The sequence below is a fragment of the Podarcis cretensis genome (genome assembly GCF_951804945.1).
Source record: "Podarcis cretensis genome assembly, chromosome: 2".
NCBI classification, from domain to species: Eukaryota; Metazoa; Chordata; class Lepidosauria; order Squamata; family Lacertidae; genus Podarcis; species Podarcis cretensis.
In genome coordinates this window covers 82,346,483-82,371,567 of record NC_137171.1, presented here as the reverse complement: position 1 = coordinate 82,371,567, position 25,085 = coordinate 82,346,483, and the positions used below count along the sequence as shown (strand labels likewise).

At 39.8% G+C, this 25,085-nt stretch overlaps 1 protein-coding gene across 18 annotated transcripts in view; it reads right to left on the bottom strand.

The window, feature by feature from the left end:
* Positions 1-25,085, bottom strand: part of CACNA1D (calcium voltage-gated channel subunit alpha1 D) — a 214,424-nt gene that overhangs the window by 48,614 nt on the left and 140,725 nt on the right. For 4 of the 18 annotated variants that reach the window (XM_079964941.1, XM_079964931.1, XM_079964937.1 and 1 more), the window contains 13 exons: positions 24,667-24,726; positions 22,628-22,734; positions 21,438-21,525; positions 20,212-20,319; positions 19,968-20,020; positions 19,725-19,871; positions 19,084-19,285; positions 18,549-18,707; positions 18,162-18,272; positions 16,082-16,111; positions 13,838-13,921; positions 13,441-13,524; positions 53-97 (listed from right to left, as the gene is read on the bottom strand). In XM_079964941.1, coding sequence (XP_079821067.1) covers positions 53-97; positions 13,441-13,524; positions 13,838-13,921; positions 16,082-16,111; positions 18,162-18,272; positions 18,549-18,707; positions 19,084-19,285; positions 19,725-19,871; positions 19,968-20,020; positions 20,212-20,319; positions 21,438-21,525; positions 22,628-22,734; positions 24,667-24,726 — 1,278 coding nt within the window. The remainder of the gene's footprint in view (positions 1-52; positions 98-13,440; positions 13,525-13,837; positions 13,922-16,081; positions 16,112-18,161; positions 18,273-18,548; positions 18,708-19,083; positions 19,286-19,724; positions 19,872-19,967; positions 20,021-20,211; positions 20,320-21,437; positions 21,526-22,627; positions 22,735-24,666; positions 24,727-25,085) is intronic. The other 14 variants (XM_079964943.1, XM_079964942.1, XM_079964939.1 and 11 more) reach the window with 10 other exon arrangements.

The following is a 25,085-nucleotide window of genomic DNA, read 5'->3' as shown; positions in this document are numbered from 1 at the left end:
TAAACTCAAGTAGAGGTACAATCAATCACTGGGGTCAGTTTACTAATCTTACCCCAGACTCATCAGTTGTGACAGTGACAGTTTCAGTTGGCTTTGGCTTTAAAAAAATTAAGAACATTATATATTAAAATCAAAGCAAAGACCTTTAAAAAATAATGTATGTTGACTATAAAGGAGAAAAAATGCCTGTAGCTTGAAAAAATTATGAGCATAATATATTAAAATAAAAGCAAAGACCTTTGAAAATAATTCAACTTCAACACAAAGAGGAAGCAAGAACAGTTTGATAATTTGATGCTGATTGGAAAGGGGGGAAACACATGAAAAGCTCTGCTTTATCACTGCAGCTTACATTTCTGTGACAAATATTGCATGCCTGCTATAAATAAGTAAGAAAGTATTGTTATAGTTGAATTATGAGAATGTACTAAAATTTTGTAAGGCTTCCGTAAAACACTGATTTTCAACTGGTGGGATGCAACACATAATTGTGTCATGATCTGATGTAAGGTTGGTAGCAGCAGAAACACAACAACTATCTTTCTGAAGAAGAGAAAGACAAAAAGGAAGGAAGGAGAAACACAGACAGAAGAGAACAAATATATGTAAATCTATTGAAGTTAATAAATATCTGGGGTGAATTGCTGAATGGGCAATTCCCACGGCTCTGAGATGAATACTTGGCAAATTATCTTTGAGAAACAGCAACTAACAGTTTTGAAGGCTGCATTTGGATATGTCAATATCCTAATGCAGACTCACATGCCCCCCAGTCCTTATCCAATATGGCCATAAGGAACTGAACTTTCATTTTTAACTAACCAGAGTTTCACATGTAGAAATATGGGTGGGGGAGAGATATTTCATTTTAAATAACTATAGGATACTCAAATGAACCAACTTTAAGCCCTTGTTATGTAGCTGGCTTCTTTCAATAAACCATCATAAAGATTAACCACAGTTTATGACTCAGACAGAATGCTAAGCTATGATTAATTAGAAATTGAAGCAACGTTTAGTTTCTCCTTGAAGTTGTGCTGGAGGAAAGTGAAGACGGCAAACACAAACCCAAGGCTGTGCATGCAATGCTAAACCATAGTTGCATTTTTAACCATATTGTTGTGACTGAACTGTTGAATTGTTGTGCTTACCCTTGAGCCAGAGGCAGAGTGAGAGAGCCATGAGTTGTCAGATTCCCTCTTGGAATCCGATGCAGGCAGATTTCTTGCCTTTTGGAGAAATAGGTGCCTGCCATGTCTTTGTTAGAAGAGGTATTCCAGAGCATGAGATCGGAGACACTCAACTTCTATTTCAAGGCAGCTGATATTCTGAAACATGGGGAACCACTAACAGTGCTTCTCAGGAAGATCACTGAATGAGCTGGGATTTAAAGTGTCCTGGACCCAAATTGTTCAGGGCTTTGTATATTAACATAATAACCTTGAACTTGGCCTGGTAGCATATGAGTAGTCAGCACAAGTGTTTTAGCAGAGTTGTCACATACTGTGAGCTATCTGGCTCCATCAGCAATTTAGCCACTGCATCCTGCAGCAGATGGAGCTTCCAGACCAGACCCAAGGGAGAGAACTAGGCCTTGTGCTCCTTGGAGGAATGGAAGGATAAAAATGTAATAAATCATAACTACTCTCCTGAAAAAGAGATGGATAACCCACTTGAGAGATTGTTGCAATGTACATGATATCTCCACCCTAGCTAAACTATTTCTCATTGGTCATGTGGGGACATAATATGGTGCTGGATTGTTCAGAAAAGGAAACAGCATTTGTAGCTGTACTGTAGTGCTTTTAAAAAAGAAAGAAAGGGGACACCACAAACAAAATAGTAACAGGAATAGAAAGAAATTGTTTGCATAAAGTAATTTGCATGAACTGCCAAGTGAATGGAACATTGTTAAGGAAATAACTGTGAAATGTTGACAGCGTATCTTTATGGTACAGTCTGATGCTGTGCACACAATTAAACTCATAGAGAATAAGGCTACCAAATGGCTACTAGTCTACCTCAAGGGTCAGAGGCAACATTCCTAGGAGCGCCAGTCACAGGGGACAACAGCAGGAGAGGACTCTTGTGTTCACTGCCTGCTTGTGGGCTTCCCATAGGCTCTGGAATGCATTCTCTACACAGCTGGAAACTATAAACCAAGCTGCTTATTTAGGCCTTTGGGCACTTGTGCCACTGTCTGAATATTGGGGGCATGCTGTTTCATTGTATTTTTTGGTGTGTTGTGCTAATTTCAATTGAGATTTCAGCGTTTAGTTGAATTTTATCGTTCCCCATCCAGAGCTATCTGGGTATAGGGCAGGATATAGATAGACCAAAATAAAATAAACGGGCATCTGGTTGGCCACTGTGGGAAACAAGTTGCTAGGCATGCTTTTGGACAGGATGCCTTCTGCTGTCTGATCCAGTCGTGCTCTTAATGTGCTCTTGAGTGCTCACTATCACTGTACGCATCATTACTTATTGCTAATCTTAAGAGAACAGAAGAATGGGAGTTAAGATATTGTGGTCAGATAGGCAAATCAATACAGGCAAGACAGGACAGGAAAGAAAAGCACAGACCACATAATCACTTACACAGAGAGTGGAGAGGTTAAGACTCACAAGACAGAGATAGCTGAGATATAAAAAAAGGCACTCAGCACTGTCAGTCAACTAAAGATACAGACAGACTCTTCTAAAGGCTCCACATGATTATGAAGCTACAGTATGACCTACTTATATCAACCACAGGCGCTATTTGAGCAGACACACAGACCGTCAAAATATTGATTGAACATTGGCTGAAGCACATGAGGAGCTGTCTCCTAACGTTTGTGCCTATGGAAGAAGAGGGCTACTAAATCTTATTTTAATAGTTCCTCAAATAAAGCATGCTCGCTCTGCAACACAGATGTCCCATATGTTAAAAACCTTTGTTTATAAACTGCAGTTTAGCAGCCTCAAGTGAGCTAAAAACTAGCAGTGTTTTGCTTATCTTTAAATGTTTTAATACATTTAAAATAGCACACGCACACCTGAATATTACATATTAAACTTTTACTCACATTTACTCAGAAAACAGGTTCAATATGTTTAGTAGTGTTTACTCCCAGGTAAGTATGGTTACGACTGCAGCCTAATTAACAGACAATAGTCCTTCTCAGGTGCCCATTTGAGAAAAAGGGATGATGGTGGCAGGAACACCTTAACCTATGTATATTCATTAGAAAAGCACTCTTCAATCTTGGGTTCTCAGGTGTTGGACTAGAACTGTCATCACCTGCCTGGGAATGATAGGAGTTGTAGTCCAACAACATTTGGGGACCCAAGGCTGAAGAGCACTGCATTAAAATGCTTGAACAGGGACCCTGCATCATGCATGCTGTACCTTCCTTCTTACCTCTCACCACCTGTATCTGTAAATATCTGTAAATATTTTGTATATTTTATATACGTATCATAACTCTCAATACTACTTTCCTCAGTTTGCCTACAGCAGTGGAGGCCATTATACTGGAATGTATTCAGTTTACTTTTTAATTTTGTATGCCTTCTTAAGAATGCTTGCAGTCCAGTATGTTTGGCACCAGCTGGCTGCAGCAGTTGCTGGAAGGAGACATACAAGGTGCCTTCCAGCCACCATTTACCACAATAATAGTCCACTAAATCCTATATGGGTGGATATTTTATTTGGTTGTTTCAGATAACTGACACTCCTCCCTTCCACTTAAAACACAGCCTAATGTGACTTACAAAAGTGTTAAAAACAAGAAGCACAAAACACAAAAAATATAAAAGTAACAAAATAAATAAAATAATAAAAACCAAAATAAGGTAATGCCGCAGAGTTAAAATCACTGAAAATATTACAAAGTGATTGTAAGATCAATGAACCAAGAAGAACACATACATAAGCTTCAGTTGTTTTTGGTTTAGTATTCATGTGTTAATTAATTCTAGATAAAAATTACACAAGCACTCCAAAAAGAGCCACCCTTGTGATGAAACAGCACTCATGTGAGGGACGGTTGCACTTCTTCATGCCTACTCCTGCTTCTATTTAACAATCATTTAGTGCCAAAGTGAACCAGGTGCTTCTTAAGAAAAACGCCCCATATTCAACACTACTGGCTTGAACTGGAAGGGCAAGAAATGAACAAAGCCAGTTACTTTCCCCTATGTGAAAGAAGCATGAACCTTGCCCTCCAGGTTGTGCAGAAATGACATTGGTCCTGTCTTTCCAACGCACTGTGGACAATTAGGGAGGGGGAAATAGAGGGCCACTGTAGTTAGCATTTAATTATATCTCACCACTCTGGGAATCAGAGATGTAATATAAAAATGCTATTTACATTAAAGCATTATCAAGACAGGAGTGCCTGGCGTGCTCTGGTCCATGGGGTCACGAAGAGTCGGACACAACTAAACAACAAATTATCAAGTAATTTGTTTCTTGGCATGTATGGACTGTAGTGGTTGGAAGTGTACTGGATACAGTCTCCCCAAAACTACCAGCCAGAGGTAGAAAGTCCTGTTAACTAAGTTTGTTCATGATGCTTGTGGTTGTAACCCTGTGATCTCTGGGTGAAGGGTGGCATGTAAATATAATTGCTCAATAATCTTCAGGAAATTTTTCAGGTGATAGCAATATGATTAGGTTGTCAAGCAAATTCCATCCGTTTACTTGAGACCCTGTTTCATTGTAAACATGTTTACTGCTAATAAAGTTCACTAGATAAGAGATATAAGAGAGCAGATAGTTGTCAGGACTTGTGAGAAAGCAAGGCAGCAATCACCTAGTCCTGAATACCACCACCTGGTCCTGATAGGAGGTAATCTGCAATTGCAGAAAACCTCAGATCAGTTGATACTTTCAGGACCTGGGAAAGACTTTTGGGATATGTTTGTTTGCTGTTCTGAGCAGCTTTAAGACTCTGCTCTTACTGGCTATGTACACCTTGCCCTAACCTCAACAACTACCAAGTCTGACAACTACTAAGTCTGACAGTGCACCCCTTCAGTGCTTTCTGTTAGCAGTCCATCAAACAGGCAAAGTAAATGGCATTTGTATAAAGAAAAAATCAACCTGCTCTTTCTTCTACACCACCATGACTGAAGCTTTTTAAAAAATCAAGCAGTGTAACACAAAGTGAACATGCTCTTGAGGAACCCCGCAATAGCCATCCAAACTGTTTCTTACCCTTGACATGCTAAAATTGCGAACATTACAATCCTTACAGGGTCAAGGCGTCTGAATGTCCCAAAACGGCATTTCAGAAATCTTCCAACTAATTTCTTTCAAGTGAGGTGAAAGTTTGGCGGTTATTTATAGTACATATGTATAGAAGTATAGCACAATTCAGGCCCACTAGGATATCCAAGGGGAAATGGTACGAAATAGGCCCTTCAATTAATAATTATATAGTTGGTCTCCAGAACGTAATGTTCACGAATAACTCACATGTCTGAGTGAGATGGAACCATTTAGATGACTAGAGTCGGTCAGGGGTTTTGTGTACAATGTGGCATTTCCTTTAGACAAAATGTGAGCAAATATACAAAGATATGTTATGGCCTTTAACAGACCTTTTGATCTGTAAACTCTTATACCGTATATATTCACTTGCCTTTAAAAATTTCTAAAAGTAAAATGAACATGAAAACCAGTTAAAACAACATAACAGAAATGCATGAAATTCAGCAGTATCGCAATACAGCACAATATTTGAACTATAATTCTCCCAACACACCTATTTCTGCAGGCTTTGGTTCAGAATGGAGTAGTGGCTAAAGTGCTGGGTTTACATGTGGGGAACCCCGATTGGTCTAGAACAGGGGTCTGCAACCCACGGCTCCGGAGCCGCATGTGCCTCTTTTACACCTTTGCCGCGGCTCCGGGGCGGATACTAGTGAGGGGAGGAGGCGCATTGTGCGCCCCGACACTCCCCACTGTGGCGGGCGCTGTACTGGCTGTGACGTTGCATGGAGGCAGTGCGTGCGTTAGTCATGCACCGTCCCGACGTCACCTTCCCGCCCGCCCGCTACATTGTAAGGGGCATGTACGCTGGTCACTGCATTGAAAGGGGGCATGTACGCTGGTCACTGTTTTGAAGGGGAGTGAAGAACACACACAAAAAAGGTAACTTATTAATTTAACGTTTATTTCTATGAGGAGGAGTAATTCTGAGGGGTCAAACAAAGAAATAATAAAAAAGTGACAAAAAAGTTATTTTTATAATGACGAGTTTTGCGGCTCCCAGTTGTTTTTTTCTTCGGAAACGGGTCCAAGTGGCTCTTTTTGTCTTAAAGGTTGCAGACCCCTAGTCTAGAAGTTCATTGCAGAGCAAGTAGCTCTCTCTTAGCATAACCTATCTGACTGGTTATTGTAAGGTTAAGGTACCTGTCCCTGAGTTCATTGAAACAAATGCAACAATAAACATTGAAGTGGAGTTTCAAGACATTTTCTAGGCTTTTGAGTGTATCCTACAGCAGTTTCTTGTCCCTCTCCTCCCCAAAGTTTCTCTGGAAGCTTGGTGAACTTCATTTCCTAATCCCAGAGTATCACAAATATTATAAGACTGACACATATTCGCAATGCTACAATAAAGTAGAATATAATAGTATTTAAGAAATCCAAGTTGTTCACGTGTATAAATGTGTCAAAATGGTTCTTGTACAAATGACTATTGATATTATTTTGATATAGCAAATGTTGCCATCCTGCAAACTGATGTCACCATCTTGTTTATGGGCCTAGAGCTACTTCCAGTTCCAAGAATGCACCACCATGGAGACATTGCTTTCACATAAGAAGCATGCAGTTAGGAAAATTTAAAGATGACAGCTGGTACTCGAGACACTGAAAGGAAACTCAAATGGTATCTTATTTTAAATGGGATGTGTTTTGTGGTCTTGCATGCTCATGCATCATCCCTAGTTCCTTGCCCCACAGTAGAAAGTAATTTTGGTCCCACTAGAAAAGCACATCAATTTGTATCATGTATCATGGATTTCTCTGAATCCACTATTTGACCCTCTCTTTCAAAAGAGAGGGGACGCAGGTGGCGCTGTGGGTTAAAGCCTCAGCGCCTAGGACTTGCCGATCGAAAGGTCGGTGGTTCGAATCCCTGCGGCGGGGTGCGCTCCCGCTGCTCGGTCCCAGCGCCTGCCAACCTAGCAGTTCGAAAGCACCTCCGGGTGCAAGTAGATAAATAGGGACCGCTTACCAGCGGGAAGGTAAACGGCGTTTCCGTGTACGGCTCTGGCTCGCCAGAGCAGCGATGTCACGCTGGCCACGTGACCCGGAAGTGTCTCCGGACAGCGCTGGCCCCTGGCCTCTTAAGTGAGATGGGCGCACAACCCCAGAGTCTGTCAAGACTGGCCCGTACGGGCAGGGGTACCTTTCCCTTTTACCTTTTTCAAAAGAGGGGCATAAAACAAATTCAGAGAAATCCACGATAATTCAGATTAATATGGTATTTAGCCAAGTTGTTCAATGCTTCTGGAGAGCCAGTATGCTGAACTCAATTGTATGTCAAGATGCAGGTCAGAGGAACCTGGTTAGCTTCAAATCTCATTGGCTAACTTTGGCCCAATCATCTTCTCTCACACTACCCAACCTACAGGGTTGCTGAATGAGAATAAAACAGGTAAAGGCAAACCATTTACACCAATCTGAGTTCCTTGGAAGGATGATGGGATAAAAATGTAATAAATATTTTTACCCAGAGAGGATGGTGCATACGTGTGCATGAGCCCAATGCTCTACATATCAAGTTCATAAACTAATGCCTAACCACCCTCCTCCTCATTTCTAAAACAAGTTAAGGAATAAGGATAAGTTAAAAATTATTAGGCATGGATCTGGTCATTACTCTAGTGAGGAGTATTAATCTATTCCTGTCCCAATATATATGACAAGGTTTTAGGCCCTCATTACAGAGGATTTCAGTCATGACTGGGTTAAGAAAACATCAAAGAGAAGGCACATTGCTTGTTTAAAACAGCATTTTAAGGTTAGAGTAAAAATAGTGTATAATTTAATTGGGGGGGTAGTATTTGAAAATATTAAACTTTAATTTTAAAGTCTTCTTGGCCACTCTCAAGAACGGCATTTTTCTAGGATTATAAATAACCTGACATTATTATCTTTAAACGAAGAAGACACAGATTATTACACTGGTCAACAACAAATTTGTTGTCTGCGTTTTTTCAGTTGATTTAGGACGAATCTGATGCGCTGAATCCAAAAATCACATTGGTTTTGCTCAATCAGGTCAAGTTTTTGAGTTATGGCCACATGTTGTTTTTTTACATTTTTGTTCCTGTCGCTTGTGTGGAGCATTTTAGAAGAAGTTGGTGGGGGTAAAATGCCATGTCGAATAATTGTTTTGGTTGGAAATGATTATTTTAATGACAAGAAGTATTCAGGTCCGATAGTTCTGGGTGATTATGTCGAAAAGGGATCAGTTTGAAGTCATAAAACCTCAAAATCTTCCATAAATTGGTGCAGCAAAGCATAAAGTTATTTTGGTATTAAACTTGGTGACCAGGATAAAGCTTGGGCGCCACACATGGTGTGCAAGGCATGCACTGAGACTCTACGTGGGTGGACCAATGGCAAGAGGAGTCTGAACATTGGAATTCCCATGGTTTGGAGGGAGACAAACCATGTCACTGACTGCTACTTCTGCGCTGTTGATGTGACTGGGATCAACAGAAAGAACCGGAGCAGCCTCAAGTATCCTGATCTTCAATCAGCACGTCGTCCTGTAGCTCATTGTGATGAAATTCCAGTGCCTATCTTCAGAGAACTTCCTGACATTAGTGACGAAGATGCCTCCAGTGTTGAAGGACATGAAGAAGAAATGGTTCTTGAAGATGATGCTCCACATCCATTTTCCCAAAAGGAGTTGAATGATCTAGTTCGCGACCTCAGCTTGTCAAAGGACTCTGTCGAACTGTTGGCATCCAGATTGAAGGAAAAAAACCTCCTCTCTGACAATGCTCACATCAGCTTCTTCTGCAACAGGCATGAAGAGTACCTCTGTTTTTTCTTGGAAGAGAAGGACTTGGTGTACTGTGCAGATATTGCGCAGCTTCTGCTCAAGCTTGGAGTGCCACAGTACGAACCCAAAGATTGGAGACTGTTCATTGACAGCAGCAAGCGATCACTGAAATGTGTTCTGCTACACAACGGCAACCAGTTTGCCTCTATATCCCTGGCTCACTCGAGTACACTGAAGGAGAACTATGAAGCGGTGAAGTATGTGCTGGAGAAAATTGGTTATGATCAGCATAAGTGGTTTATTTGTGTTGACCTGAAGATGGTGAACTTTTTGTTGGGACAACAGTCTGGCTTCACCAAGTACCCATGTTTTCTGTGCATGTGGGATAGTAGGGACCGTGCTCAGCATTACACAAAGAAGGACTGGCCTGTGCAGGAGGAATTGGTGCCTTGCAGAAAAAGGAACGTCATCAACGACCCTCTGGTGGACAGAGACAGAATACTCTTCCCACCACTGCACATCAAGCTCGGCTTAATCAAGCAGTTCACCAAGGCTCTGGACAAGGATGGTGACTGCTTCACTTACTTGTGCCAGGCTTTTCCAGGATTGACCATGGAGAAGTTGAAAGCTGGCATCTTTTTGCAAAAATTTATCACCTGCCTGATAACAAATGTTGGAAATGTAAAGAAACTGAGGGAACATTCTTTCACCTTTGGTGGACATGCCCAAGGGTTAAGGCCTTTTGGGAAATGATATATAATGAACTAAAAAAGGTATTTAAATATACCTTCCCTAAGAAACCAGAGGCCTTCCTTTTGGGCATTGTCGGCCAATTGGTGCCAAAGAAAGATAGAACACTCTTTATGTATGCAACAACTGCAGCAAGAATACTTATCGCAAAGTATTGGAAGACACAAGATTTGCCCACACTGGAAGAATGGCAGATGCAAGTGACAGACTATATGGAATTGGCAGAAATGACTGGCAGAATCCGAGACCTGGGAGAAGAGTCGGTGGAAGAGGACTGGAAGAAGTTCAAGGATTATCTCCAAAAACATTGCAAAATGTTTGAATGTTAAAATGATGTTGGATATAAAGAGAATTTGGCATCAGTGACATAGTAAAAAGAAATAGGTAAAAAAGTTTTAGGAAAAAAGGGTACGATCAGAGTAAAATTATGTCGAAGCTAAATAAATGAAATAAGGGGAAAGGAAAACCGAAGACATAATTGGTTGAAATGTATAATATTAAGTAAGATTGGAAAGAGGGTAAGGAATTGCTGAACTCGACTGGGTAAAGGGGAATGCAGAAAAGGGAGATGTGAGGAAGTCAGGAAAGAGGGTTATGAAGATGATTTTTTTTTTAAAAAATGGATTTTTATGTTTGTTTTGTTTGTTTTTCTGTTATATTTTGTATTGTGTTTGGATGTTTTTGTTTAATCTTTGTTTTATTATGGAAAATTTAATAAATATTTCTTAAAAAAAAAAAGAAAAGAAAGCTGGCATCTTTGATGGTCCTCAGATCCGTCAGCTCATCAGAGATCCAGAGTTCAGAAACTCAATGAACGAAGTGGAACTGGAAGTGTGGAAGGCATTTGTTCTGGTAGTGAAGAACTTCCTTGGCAACAATAAGGCCAGAAACTATGCAGAACGTGTCAACAACATGCTGACTGCTTTCAGAAACCTGGGCTGCAACATGAGCGTCAAGATGCACTACCTATTTTCACATATGGACCGGTTTCCTGAGAACCTGGGTTCAATGAGTGACGAGCAGGGGGAGAGATTCCATCAGGACATGAAAGAGATGGAGACCAGGTATCAGGGTCGCTGGGACGCAGTCATGATGGCTGACTACTGTTGGACTCTGAAGAGAGACCTCCCGGCCGCTGAGCATTCCAGGAGTTCCAAGAAACAGAAGTTCAAGCCCTGAAGTTTGAAAAATGGTGAAGCAACATGCAATTTACGTGTACTTACCTTTATCAATGCCCACCATTCAGTTTACAGTAATCGATGTTTCTATCAGGTAATCAATATATGTTGTTGGAAAAACATTTTTCTCTCTTAAAAACATATTTAGGATGATATGTGTTGACAAAAATCAGCTGATAATGCCACAAAAATGTAATTGATTTTGTCACAAGATCTGATTTTTTTCAAATCAACATAACACAAAAACCTGACCTGATGGAGAGAAACGGATGCCATTTCCTGATTCAGCAGTGCAAAAATACCCTAAATCAGTTGTAGAAATCTAGACAACATTCAAAAAGTAAAAAATTGTTGCCCAGTGTTATAGATGTTATTAGTACACAGTGTGAAAGTATCTATTCATTGCAAGTCAAATGTTAAGCTGTCAGCTCTGTTTACAGTAGGCAGCTCAGTTCTTAAAGAAACAGGATATGTTTTCAAGGAAAGTGTTTTTTGCATAGGGTTGAGCATCTGAGTATCTGCTATTCCGAATTAGTTATGTTTTGGGCTGAAGTATTGCTTGGTGAACAAATCTTTATGTGCCCCTTGAATGCAAAAACACTGAGCAAGCAAAAATCAAAAATATTTCATTTTATTACATTTGGAAGTCCAGGTTTTGAATCTGGAGCAACTTTTCTTCTAAATGAGGAATCCAGCATCACACTCTTCTGACTGTTCTATCAGCAGAAGCTTTAAGCAGCCAGACAAAATGATCCCCACTCTCCTCTCATGCATGCTGTTCTGGGGGTTCTCCAAACCCACCCCAGTTCTTTGCTTCATCTGTGCCCACTAACCTTTACCAGCTGATAATCAGTGACGGGACTTTCTGGGCCCTACTTTCACTGTCCCCTTTTCTTCAATATTTAGAGGCTACAGAGCAGTAGAATGTGCCAAGATCTGTGTATATCTCAAGGGCAAAGAGGAGAATCTGTTCAATCAAAGTTTCATTCAGATGAGAAACCCCCATGTGTGAGATATATGCATGAAAATAAAATTTGGTGGTATCTGTGTGCTTTCTTATGAACACTGTACAGTGGTACCTCACAAGACGAATGCCTCGCAAGACGAAAAACGCGCAAGACGAAAGAGTTTTCCATTTTTTGAGTCGTTCCGCAAGACGAATTTCCCTATGGGCTTGCTTCGCAAGATGAAACGTCTTGCGAGTTCTTGCGAGTTTGTTTCCTTTTTCTTAAAGCCGCTAAGCCGTTAATAGCCGCTAAGCCGTTAATAGCCGCTAAGCCGCTAATAGCCACTAAGCTGCTAATAGCCGTGCTTCGCAAGACGAAAAAACCGCAAGACGAAGAGACTCGCGGAACGGATTAATTTCGTCTTGCGAGGCACCACTGTACTCCAGAAAGCCAGAGGACAGTATTTCTATGGAACAATAACACATGGCATCTGCTAGGTATTAAGATTCAAGAATCAGTTTTGAAAGTCTTATGTCTTCTTCCATGAGTTGGAAGGATGGCCACCTGAATTCTAAGCCTCTTGTACTTGTGGAAGTTCCCTATGTGTTTTAGAACCCTGGAAAATTAGAGTTCTAAAATGTGTGGGAAGGCTCCAACGATCAAGGAGGTTTCCCAATTCAGACCTTTGTCCTCTAATTTACAGAGAACAACAAGAACAGTGAGTTCATTTAAGTCTGAAGAGGGTTTAAGATTTCAAAAAAATCTCCAGAACCCTGAACTCAGAGATGATGGAAGAGAATGGTTATCTATCTGTGCAAGTGAATGTCTAAGAAGGGGGAAACCCTAATTTGGAAACGGCTTGAATCCTGTTGGACTTGAATAAAATCTTTCGTGGAGCTCTATAACCCTCAGGAAATGGGAACTATCTACCTTCTAATGGAAATATGGAGACTGTTTCCTTTGGGAGAAGAGGAATAAGGTATTTGGAGGCAGGGCAGCAAGCAGCAGCTCTATGTGCTTAGCAAGAACTCCAAAAAAAAAAAAGCTTAGAAATACACTACAATTGCATCGCAGACCTGGCCAATAAAGTGAATTCTCCAAAAGCAATGGAGGTTCCCCAGTTGCTTACACTAATCAGGTCTAGGCAACCTATGAGTCATCAAATCAAGTTCAGCCCCTCAGCCATTTATTTTTAATCCCAGGTAGGCAACAAAGCAAGAAGTTCACTCAGCCCCAGTCCAGCTACTATTTATAGTTGGTCAACTATGAGACATGGGAGAAGCAACAGGTTGTACAGGTCTGAATTTCCTTTGGACACCTTTGTAATAGGATGGCCTTGAATTCATTCTGTCTTAGCTATTGCGCATCCGTCAGCAGTCATTACTGCGTTAATGATAGAACCACTGCTTCACACAGTACTAAAACAATTCATTCCTCGGAAACAAAACCAAAAAGGGTGTTGGAACTCATGGGTCGTTAATTCTATTTCTACTTTTCTATTCTATTCTGACGGACAGCGATTACTTTGTAGTGGGGTGAATGGTGGTTACTTACATTAACTTCTGTTATAGCAATATCAACGACGCTACCAACAACAATTAAGGCATCAAAAGTGTTCCATGCATCAGTGAAATAGTGCTGTTAGGACAAGCATTCAGTAGCACGAGAAAACAGAAACAGAAAAGAGAAGAAAAAGGACAGTGTTATAACACAGAAACACAATCTGAGCTTCCGCAATGCACCAGTACTGCATTTTTCACCTCAAGTCTGAGAAAATGGGAAGCCAACAGCAGCTAGTTGTTTTCCTAAATCGCCATAGCTGAACTATGAATGGCTTGCATTCAGTTTAGAAATATATCCAAATTCTGTGACTTGTCCAGATAATAGAAATAAGTAGGAAAACAGAAAAGAGAGAAGTGGGACTGAAGGGGTTTGGCTGGGGTATACTCACATCGGCTTCACTGAGAACGATGTCTACTATGCTGCCAATAACGACGAGGGAGTCAAACGAGTTCCAGGCATCACTAAAATAGCCCTGAACAGAGCAGGCAGGGTGCAAACGTTTGTGATTACACATGAAATGTCAAAATATTTGCATACTTCTGTTTAGTTTTTTCATAAACAGAAATTACTTCAAACAAAAATCCATGGTGTCATGAGAAAAACCAAACAATATTGTCTACTGAAGGAAAGGTTGATATGTGACATGATTTGATCCCCACATGCTGACAGGAATCTGAAGAGCAGTGAATCTGTGAGCAGTGTAAACAGGTTTGTAAGGACAGGGTGGAAATTGGATTCTGTTGGTGGGTCTGATTAGGCCCACAGGCCAGAAGTTCCATACCCCTGCCCTCAGAGGAGTTCACTTTCCAATCCTTTTCCAAAGGGTAAAAGGTTGGAAACTATACTACAACTTAGGGTGGCTATTCTGTTCTCCCAAACTACTGGGGCTGGAGATAGGCAGATTAATCTATTCCCACTCTGTGACAATTTCACACGGGCTTATTCATAAATCCATTCCATCTGCCTTCTGCATTATTCTGTGATTATTTTTTAAATGAAATATTTAAATGCATTTACACTTCTCAATGTATTTTAGGCCAAAATACACATTTTTTAGGGGGGGAGGAATGGTACATTTTTTGAACCAAGCAGTGGATTACAAAATTTGTATAAGTGCACAATCCTAGGGGCTCATTAGATTTTGATCCACACATTAGGCCCAGAGTGTGCATATCATGTCAGTTTGCACCGGAAATGACAGAAATCAAATTCCTATAGCATGCCTATTTGGGGGAAAAGCTGACCCTTGGGCAGCAGTAAGATCAGTCGGTTGCAAATTGCCTCCCCCAGGTTTCTTGTACAGGATGTCCTTCCATACTCTGATGCATCACCACTATTGTTTATGAAAAAAAATTCCCTGTAGGCATGAGCTGTGAAAAAGCTAAAATTACAGCACTCAGAAGATTCAGGGGAGAAGGAGATGTAAATGTGTGCTTCTACGAGTTGAGAAAGCTAACATAGTACTGAAAATCAAAAGATCAGCAGAGTAGCAGTGAAACATATGTGTGGGATAAAGTAGGGTAGCCAACCCAAAATTGCACCACTCATATGCAGATGGTTTTGATAGCTGTATGATTAAGATTCCTTAAGAAGTGCTTGAAAATGAACCAAGTCAATTTGAAATGGAAAAAGATGGTGCTCAGAACAGAAACACTGCGACATAATGGTGAAAGGCAAGACAGACTACATAAAGCTAATGGGCAGCATTTAAGCCCCTTGCTCGTTTTAAGCTACTTGTGTGTGCTTATTGAGAAATATTTTTAAAACAGCTTTGAAACAGTTCTGCTCTGTACTATTAGTGTATCTTTTAATCTCAAATTTGGGAAGGAAAATAAAAACAAACAAACCAGCATAACTAGCACTTCCAGAGTTTATTACTTGGGTTATTCCAAACCACCAGGTATTTCTGAAGACTCATCTGTTCAATGAAATCTCTAAAGGGTATGGAGTTTTATTATCAGGTTCTTTCCTGATAATCCCAGGATTATCCCATGAAGAGAGGGCCTATGAAATACAGTCTTCATTTTTCTTTGTAATTTCACATTCTGTTCTTACAATATTAGCATAAAAAAGAATTTCAAGCAATATAAAACATTGTGAGCCATGTTTCTATTAGAATCATAGCTTTGGAACTCATTGGTTTGGATCCTATGTGACAACTTTCAAGTATTTGAAGATTAACCACGGACAGGAATCAGACACCCCTGAAGAAATGCTGATGGGCTGAAAACCTTCCCCTCAAGCAGAACATGAGTTACTGAGCAGGAGGCAATTAGAAGACCCTATCATCGTGGTGTGAGAGTCTTGTGCAGACTTTCTACGTGGAAGGAATGAGTCCAATGGAGATACTATGGGACCTGCTAGAATATTGGAACAACATGTCACATATCAATCTCTTAAGGCAAACCTTTCCTGTCAGCGTGTACAAATATTGTTCCCAGCAATGTGCAAAGCCAAAGCAAGCAAACATAAATAAATAAATAGATAGATAGATAGATAATACTAAGTAAAAGAAATAAAGATGACTCTGGAAAAGGGAGAATGCAATATATGGACAAGTCACAGCAAGTATACTTGCATCACACATCTCACAGCTTTCATCACTGCAAAAACCCAATGTACATCTACTTACTAGGTATCTTTTCTTTTTTGGCACACAAATCTGATTCAAAATGGCAAAAGGAAACAATTCCATATCTAATTAGGCAACAGTTGTCTTTCATTAAATTATACATCTAACATTAGTTTCAGCTGGCATTAAAACACCTTTATTTGCAAATTTCTCATTACCAATTCAGAATGGTCAAGCACTGCACATAGTATGGATGTTCTGTAATTGGATCGCCTGATCAGGACCAGCCCAAGAGGTGAAGGACAAGATGGCACCCTCCTCCCATTTCACATACGAAAGCCAACCAAACTGCTAATTTAATCTTACTTCAATGCTGTCAGCAGCAGAACATACTCCACTGCACCTGAGGAAAGCAGGCTAGCTTAAGGAAAGCAGTACAGGTTTCATGGCTCTGCCCTTCAACAGGTCCTCACCCATCTTTGCCCCTTGCCTTTGATGCCTGAAGTGACCACCTCTTCTAACAGTAGGACTAGCCTATGCTCCTGATGCTGTTTAATTTCTCCAAAACCAGGCATGGCCCCTTCAATTTAGCTTAGGGCTACAGTGAGGGGCACTGACCCTCTGCCTTTGCACTACTGCCTTCACCTAAACTACCCCTTCCAAAGCTGGTATCAGCTGCAGAGGGGAAAACTTAACAGACTTAAGAGTTTAATCCATACAGTTCTCTTTCGCAGCTAAGAGCACCTTGGAGGAAGGGGGATACTGGCTAGTAATCAAAGTGGGGAGTAACCCCACCCTTATCCAAATTACCCCTTCCCCCAGTTGCTTTTAATAAAATAAGAGGATGTTCCAACAGTGGAACTTCCACGAACACGTAGGCTGACTATCCTTTCTGCAGGGAGAAGAGTATCGATGAAGCACGCTATTGTTCTCCAAAAAAGGAGGAAGATGCTTTTTATTTATTTTTTGCCTTCAAAGAAAAAACAGCATTTTAAGTCAGGGTGGGGAGGCCAAGGCTCAAAGGCCAGATGCAGCCTGTGGCTCCCATCCTTCCACCTGCCATGTAGGGCTATTTTCAGGAGCTTCACAGCTGGAGAAGGAAGGCTTAGCCTTTCCCATGCATTGTAACTTTCTACGGAATATGCCCTACACAGTGCAAGTAGACATGTGTGGTGGGAAATTCCTATAAGAACTAATAGAAGGTACAGTATTTTTAAGTCTAAAGGTGTACGGGTGGGAGGTGGGGTGAGAGGCTGGAACTGTGCATGACGAAAGAGGTGTGTGTGTGAGTGTGTGAGTGTGTGAGTGAGTCAGTCAGTCAGTCAGTCAGTCAGTCAGTGAGAGGATGGATGGATGTGTGTTGTGTGCAAGTGTGATTTGTGTATGTGGGCTGGCCACATCCACTTTGGTCTTGGCCACGACCAGTTCTGGAATGTGGCCCCCAGGCTGCAAAAGCTCACTGCAAGGCCACAGGCACAAGAAAATGGTTGAAATTAGATCGTACATAAGAAATCTGCATCAAAATTATAAAATTTACAAATTCTGAATTTTTTAAAAAAGTTTTGGTTTCAAATTCAGGTTTATATGAAGCGCTCACCATTGCTCAAACCTGCTTGTGTCTTTGAAAATCTTTACTAACAGCTGTCAAAAGAACCAACTTGTAAATACTTGTGTGTTCAAGCAGCTTTAATTTTGACCATTTATGTGACAGTGGTTTGTGATATTATGCTACTAAAGTGGTCAAGTGTGCTAGCTGATCCATAGTATTTATTTAACCTTAGTATTGTCTACAAAAGTTCATGAATAATTGTTGTGTTGTGTATGTACAATTTAAGGTGGTGGGAGAATACTTTTCAGCTCTCGAAAGGAATGATTTAGAAAGAGAGGATTTAACAACAATATACCGTACTCCTGACCACATCTATTACTCAGCAACCATTTAAAAAACATGTCTACATCTCATTTCCTGCAGTTGCATGCACAGCATTATCAGATGGAATAGTTCTGTGAAGATTTCTCTGATACTTTACCATGAAACCTTGTTTGCTATTTGTCTCTTTAATCAGAAAAAACATGTGGTTTTAAAATAACTGATCCAAAGGCATAACTAATCCTAACTAAACCATGCAAATTCTCTTACCTTGGGCTTAAATGCAATGAGTTTCAGAAACATTTCAACAGTAAACACTGCAGTAAAAACCATATTTAGAATATCCATTGCATCATTAAAAGGTTTAGACTGCCCATAGTGCTGCAAATGAAACAGATGAGAAGAATATTCAGAATATTTGTAGGCAGTAAATAAAAACAAAAAACAAAAAACCCCTTAGTTCTTATCATAATCTTGAACCAATGAATGTCCTTGTGCCTTTAACACCTGCACAAGGCTTCATCCTTAAATTATACAAGCAATTAGAATTCTGAATTATAATTAAATCTACTGCAAAGTGGCTTAACATTAGTTTACATTACAGTTTCCATGTGTATTCTGTGCCTGCGAGTAATTGGCAGTTTGTTCAATTCCTACCTGCATAGCCAAGCATAGTGTGTTCAGCATGATGAGGACAAACATGATGTATTCAAAGACAGTAGAGTTCACCATATACCAGAATTTGTATTGGTATGGGTTTTTTGGAATGTATCTACGCAAAGGTCGAGCTTTCAAAGCATATTCCACACACTGACGCTATAAAAGGCAGAAATTTCAAACATAGCGGTGAGGGTCACAATTCAACTGGAAATGACATCAAAACAAGCTTCACATCAGAGAAGTAACCTAAGATACCTCTATTAGATGCAGGCTACCTCACATGTGGAGGGGTTTCCTATCTCTGAAACAATTTATTTATGAAAGAAAGACATGAATGTGTAGTATGGCCATGGTTAACTTTTCAGTTGCCTAAGTCTGCATGCTGCACTCTACCACTATCCAATGATTGTTCATGAGGAAATTTACTCTTTAATAGAAATAAATAAAATGGAAGAGCATCCTCTTCTGAAACAACAGATACTAGACGTCGGTTTCCATGTTAATAACATTTTAAAAGTGTATTCTTTATTACCTGATTTTTGTCCAGTTCACAGTTCTTGTATTCTTGTTCTCCCTGTTCTTGAAATGTAACGATGACAAAACCAACAAATATGTTCATCATGAAGAAAGCAATAATGATGATGTAGATGATAAAGAAAATAGAGATCTCCACTCTGTAATTGTAGATTGGACCTATGTTCTCTCCATTTGAATCTATAGCTTTATACAGAAGCCTGCATATTTTTTATAAAAAAAAAATAGAAAGAAGGTGATTTAAAGTAAAGAAGACTGTGTTAATTCTAGTTGCAACTGGCAGGTGGGAACTATGAAACAAGACTATTGTATTTACACATTTTGCAAAAGTTTCACCTAATTTAAAGTAAAAATGCAGAGGTTTCGATTTATTTTTTTTAAAGCTTTATTTAAAGACTAAATTATCTATTTGGAAAATCATCAGGAAATTTCACTGATCTTCCTAAGTGGGAAAAAAACCTCCAGGATAAATAATAAAAAAGTTATTAAGACATGTCCTCACTTCCCATTACCTTCAGTGAGAGTCAAGGATCCTAGTCCTTCCAAAAGTATCATGCTGAAAGGAAGATGATGTCCAACATAAGCAGCTGCTCACTATTTAAAAATAGCGGCAAAGACCTTAATAAATGGTATACTTACGCAGGCCATCCTTCAAAAGTAGAAACCGTAAAAAGAGCCATCATAGCAGTAAGCACGTTGTCAAAGTTGAAATCACTGTTCTGCCATACTCTCTCTCTCACCATTGGGCTCTCCACATCTCCATCTTTATAAACAATAAATATTCCCCTACAGGAGGAAAAAGCAGATAGCTACTGTGGAAATGCAATGCTTTTTTTAAAAAAACCCACCAATTCAGGCAGATTAAGAGGAAAACGTTCGTACCGACATTCCACTGGGTTTTGTTTTGCTTCATCTGTGCACCGATAGAACTTTCCCTATGGATAAAACAGAACATGGAAGTAGAATCCATGGCACAGAACCATTAACTACTCTTATCTTTTTTTACATGCATCTCTACTGGAGTTCAATAAGGCTTGCAAAGAATAATTTACTAGTGCAGTTCTCTGGGCAGGACTCTGGAATTGCTAGGTTTGAGGCGGGGGCAGGGTTGGAATTCTCTTCTTACCTTAAAGAGCTGGACTCCAATACATGCAAACATGAACTGGAGCAGAGTTGTAACAATCATGATATTACCAATTGTTCGGATAGCGACAAAGACACACTGAACAACATGCTGTGGGGAAGTCAAGAAAATAAAGGGTCAGTGCAATTTTCGTTGGGTGTTTTCATCATCATGCTCAATGAACCTGCATTTCATTAATTATTTTTTACAATGCATGTCATAGAATCATAGCATTATGGAGTTGGAAGGGACCGCAAGGGTCATCTAGTCCAGCCCCCTGCAATGCAGGAATCTTTTGCCCAACATGGGGCCCGAACCCATGAACCTGAGATTGAGCGTCTCATGCTTTACCGACTGAGCTCAGAACTAAGGGCCACTTGCTCCTAGATAAATGTGTATACGATTGCAGCCTAGCAAATTAAGAGATCTCATTGGCATTCCAAACAATGCTCTTTCAATTTCATCCTCAGAATTTGTAAGCAATAAGGAGCAGCATCTTAAAGGGTGATCACACTGCTCTTTGTAGTGTTGCTATCCCTACTAGGCAATCTGAAACAACTTCACTAGAAGCTAGCAGTGTGATCCTAGAAATTCCAACACAAAAGCAAGCCCTATTGAGTTTAGTGGGACTGACTCCCATGAAAATGTATAGGTTTGCAGTCACAAACCTTTACAACTAGAGCAGGTGGAAAAGGTTTTCTGTTCCCTAAGCTGCCTCAATGTAAATATTTCTGTTGCTCTGCAATAGCTGGGGCAAGGAAGAAGGTGGGCAAGGAATTTGATAGGACCAGATCCAGGGGAAACATGGAATAACAAGCAGCATACCACTCAGAGGAAAATGAGAAGCAGAAACCCTCTGTGATGCATGATGGCTACAAAGGAGACCCCATTAGGGTTTGGGGGAAGGTATACTATTTAACAACAAAGGAGAGGGTCTTTTCAGCAGTGGTACCCAGTTTATGGAATAGCTTTCCTAAAGATGCCTGCCTTGCACTTACATGGCAATCAGTACACATTTTGGTGTATGTAAATGAATAAGATGTTGCTGAAAAGCAGTTGCTGAATGTTGCTGCAAAGCAGTTTTATTCTAGGAACCATAAACATTGGCTCCAAAGCCCCCATGACTTACTAATGTTTCTAACATTCATTAATGTTTCTAATGGTAAATGCCAACTAATGTTCCTAATGTTATTTGTTTGTAATTCAGAAAAGAAAATTCAGATAACAACCTTAAGTCCTTTTGCTCTGTTTATAGCCCTTAAGGGTCTTAAGACTCTTAAAACTCTCAGTATCTTCACAACTGAAATGGCGCTTGATCTAGATGAAAAGTAAAAACAAATAAAGCATTAACTTGCCATCCCTTAATTTCATTCCTCAGCTCTGACAAAATTAGGTCATACTCATGCACAACAGCTCATCACTTTTGAAATAATTTTATTTACTTATAGGAGTAAGTATTAGTGTATGAGTTATTTCAATTCTTCCTTCTCCTCCTCTTATCCTTTGTTAAATAAACAAACCAACAGGGTGCTCAAGGGGGTTCTTACAAAGTGCTTTCAGCAACTTGTGGGTAATCTATCTATCCTAGACAGGGCTGAGTATGCTCCACATTTATAAAACAATGGTTCCAAGGTAAGTAGCTGCAGAAACAGTTATAGACCAGGCTCCAGTCAGGTTTGTCTCCAGCATAGGGATTGTGAACCATCATAGAATCAAGCATGAATGACACCCCATTTGCAACCTGTAACCTTCTAACTAGCACTGTGGGGAATCTTTCCTTGTTTTCTTCTCCTGTTCTACAGAGATTTTTTTTAAAAAGAAAAGAAGTCAGACAGATTCAAAATCTGCACCCTCTATTGGAAGAATTTTCATCACAGTCATAAGGACAAATCACTTAATGAAACCTGAATCTTGCAATAGGTAAAAGGCCAGTTCCCGACATTTTGTCACTACTTGAGATTAAGAAACAGAACTCAGGATGGGGTATACAGATGCAGGGTCAAGAAAATGCAAATAGAGTCAGGATTGGTTCGCAATGGGAGGATAACAGATTTAGCCTTTAGTTCCATTATGTCCCACAGCACACCCTTTTAACTTATTCTTGTATAAATGACTGGCTGTACAGGGACCTTGTACTATTCAGGATATTCCTTTGCTAGCATTTTTCTAGTTATTAAACTACACACTGGAAAAGCGAACATTCCCTTGTTTCCTTTCCTCAAAGTATAGCCATAAGATTAACAATTTGTTAATGGTCTATGGTTTTAAGCTTGTTCAGTCCAGGAACTATGGCAATTGTCTGCTTGTTGGTAGGCCAGTTATTAAATACAGAAATGAGTACTACTTGTGTACCACATCGCAGATACACATAACAAGGAACAGCAGCAGTAGCCCATAATATATTTATTGTAATACTTACTGAATGCCAAATGACACAAGAGACACACCCACTACCAACAAGTCCAGCAAATTAAAGTAATTTCGGCAGAAAGATCCTTTATGAAGGAATGCTCCAAACACTGTCAGCTAAAAACAGAAAGGTCATAGTTAATTATTTTGTTTCACCTCTGCTTGATTCACAAGGCTGTTTACAAGATGCTTGCACTGAATAAATCTTGCTTAGTGGAGACTGGAATACTACAAAAAAGACCAAAATTAAAGAATTTGATTGATGCAACACTAATGCACATTTTGTCTTTGGCTATCCACAATAAAACACTGATAAATAAAATACTGTGGACTGAAAAATGCAGGCACACACACAAAATGTAAGCCACCAGAAACTACGTTCATGAATCAGTAGCAGATGTTTCCTTTTGGTTACATAATGCTGAACAGCTAGGTTCTGGGTTTTTGATGTGTTCTAATTTTAGGGCACAATTCACTTCAAATGGCTATAGCGCAATGTAGCATCCACTAGAACAGAGGGTGGCTGACCCCTGGCCTAGGGGGGAAATGAGCAGGCTGGGGGTCATAGCACAGTTCAGGTGAGGAGGGGATCTGTGTGTGTGGTGTGTGTGTGTGCGCGCGCGAGTGAGAGTCGCATGCACCATTGGTGTATGGTTCCTGGGCAAGGCTGAATGAGACCCTTGGGCCAATAAAAGGTTAGCAATCCCTGCACTAGAATGAGGAACAGCTGTGTTATAATCTAAACAATCTTCTTTACACCATATATCCCTTTATTTCAGTCCCCCTAATATCATGCTAAATAGTTTCCCACTTTCCTGGCAAAACATGCCAACAGAAGGGCTAAGAGACATGCCCTTTTCAAAATAGCATGCTCTGAAATGCTACACTGGTAGAAATATGAAACACATTCAGCACGTTTTAAAAACTAAAAACCTTATGCCTTATCAAACTGAGCATATCTTGTAAACAGCCCATTTAGTTTCATTATCAAGTGTTAATCAAAATGCACTGTAAAAAGAACACACAATAATATGAATAAAGCAGGAAATAGATTTGTTATGTTTGATCCTCAGCTGGAAATGCAAAGTTTATGTACTGATTCTTATAATACCACTGGGTCCTGTATCATATCCAGGAATACTCAATAAGTAACTTGAGATGGAAGTGGCTACAACAGATGATCCCAATCTCGAAGGCATCAAAATGCATGCTCACATTTTCTATATGTTCCTCCTTATTCTGCAATGGTGGAGCAGCTTGACTTCAGCATCAATTGTGCACCAATGTAATCTGTACATCAGAATTCTGAGCGCCCCTGGTAGATGTCCTTGATAATCAGTACACAGACTATACATTGAAATACCAGTTCTGAACTCATGCATGGGCAATACATTTAAGTAAGCATGTTCATGCCTCTTCGTGTATTTAAATGTATACCCAAGACAAAGCATCCTAGTAGGTTTTAGAAAGGGTAGAGTATCTTGCAAGTCCCTTTGCAAGAAAATAGTGGTCTACTATTTTAATTCTGTGAATATATAGTTCAGAAAGAGAAATGAGTAGTTACATGCTCCTCCTTTAAAAGATTTAAGATCTTTCTCTTTGAAATGCCAGAAAAGGGAGGAGGAAAGCTCATGCGTAGTGAAATAGTTTTCCTTCTTCTGACAAACCGGAAGTAGAAAAAAAGGATAAAATGAGCTGTCAGATTGATGTGATGATAAAAAAGTAGCTTCTACATGCACCCAAAGGTAAAATAGAATAAAAACCATGAAGAAAAATATCCTTTGGTTTCAAAAAAAGGTTTAGATTTGGTTGTTGAGTGAAAAGGCGGAGAACACTTCAAGTGCCTTTTCGTGGCAGGTGACACACAGAAAAAATCCTTTTTAAGTAAACTTCTTTGTAAACCTGTTACCTTCAAAATGATCTCAAATGTAAACATACTAGTGAAGACATAATCTGCATACCCTAGGATCTGGAAGGTAAACAAAAAGTTACAAACATTATTGCTAAAGCTGTGTCTGAGTTAACAAGGATCAATTAACAGTTAATTACCTTTAACAGGATTTCAACAGTAAAGATGGCTGTGAAAGCATAGTCAAAGTAACCAAGTATCTGCAAAGCATAACATGTGCCACAGTAAGAAATTCATCTACAAATACTACCAGAATTTACAACTTTGATCACATACAGAGAAATGTCTACTTTATGAACATGTGTAAATTTAGAGATATAAATAGATGTACAATGACCAAACAACATTTATTTGTTTCACTGAAAATTGCCTCACAGTTGTCCTAATTCACAGATTTGCTTACTTCTAAAGTTACCACTTCATCTTTCAATGGCCCCCCGAAGGACAGGTGGCACCTGGCAATTTAAACAAATTGTTTTCCTTACAGCAATTACTGTATTGGACCCAGACTTTTGCCCTTGATGGTTGGGAAGGCTCCTTCCATTCATGGAAGCCTTTT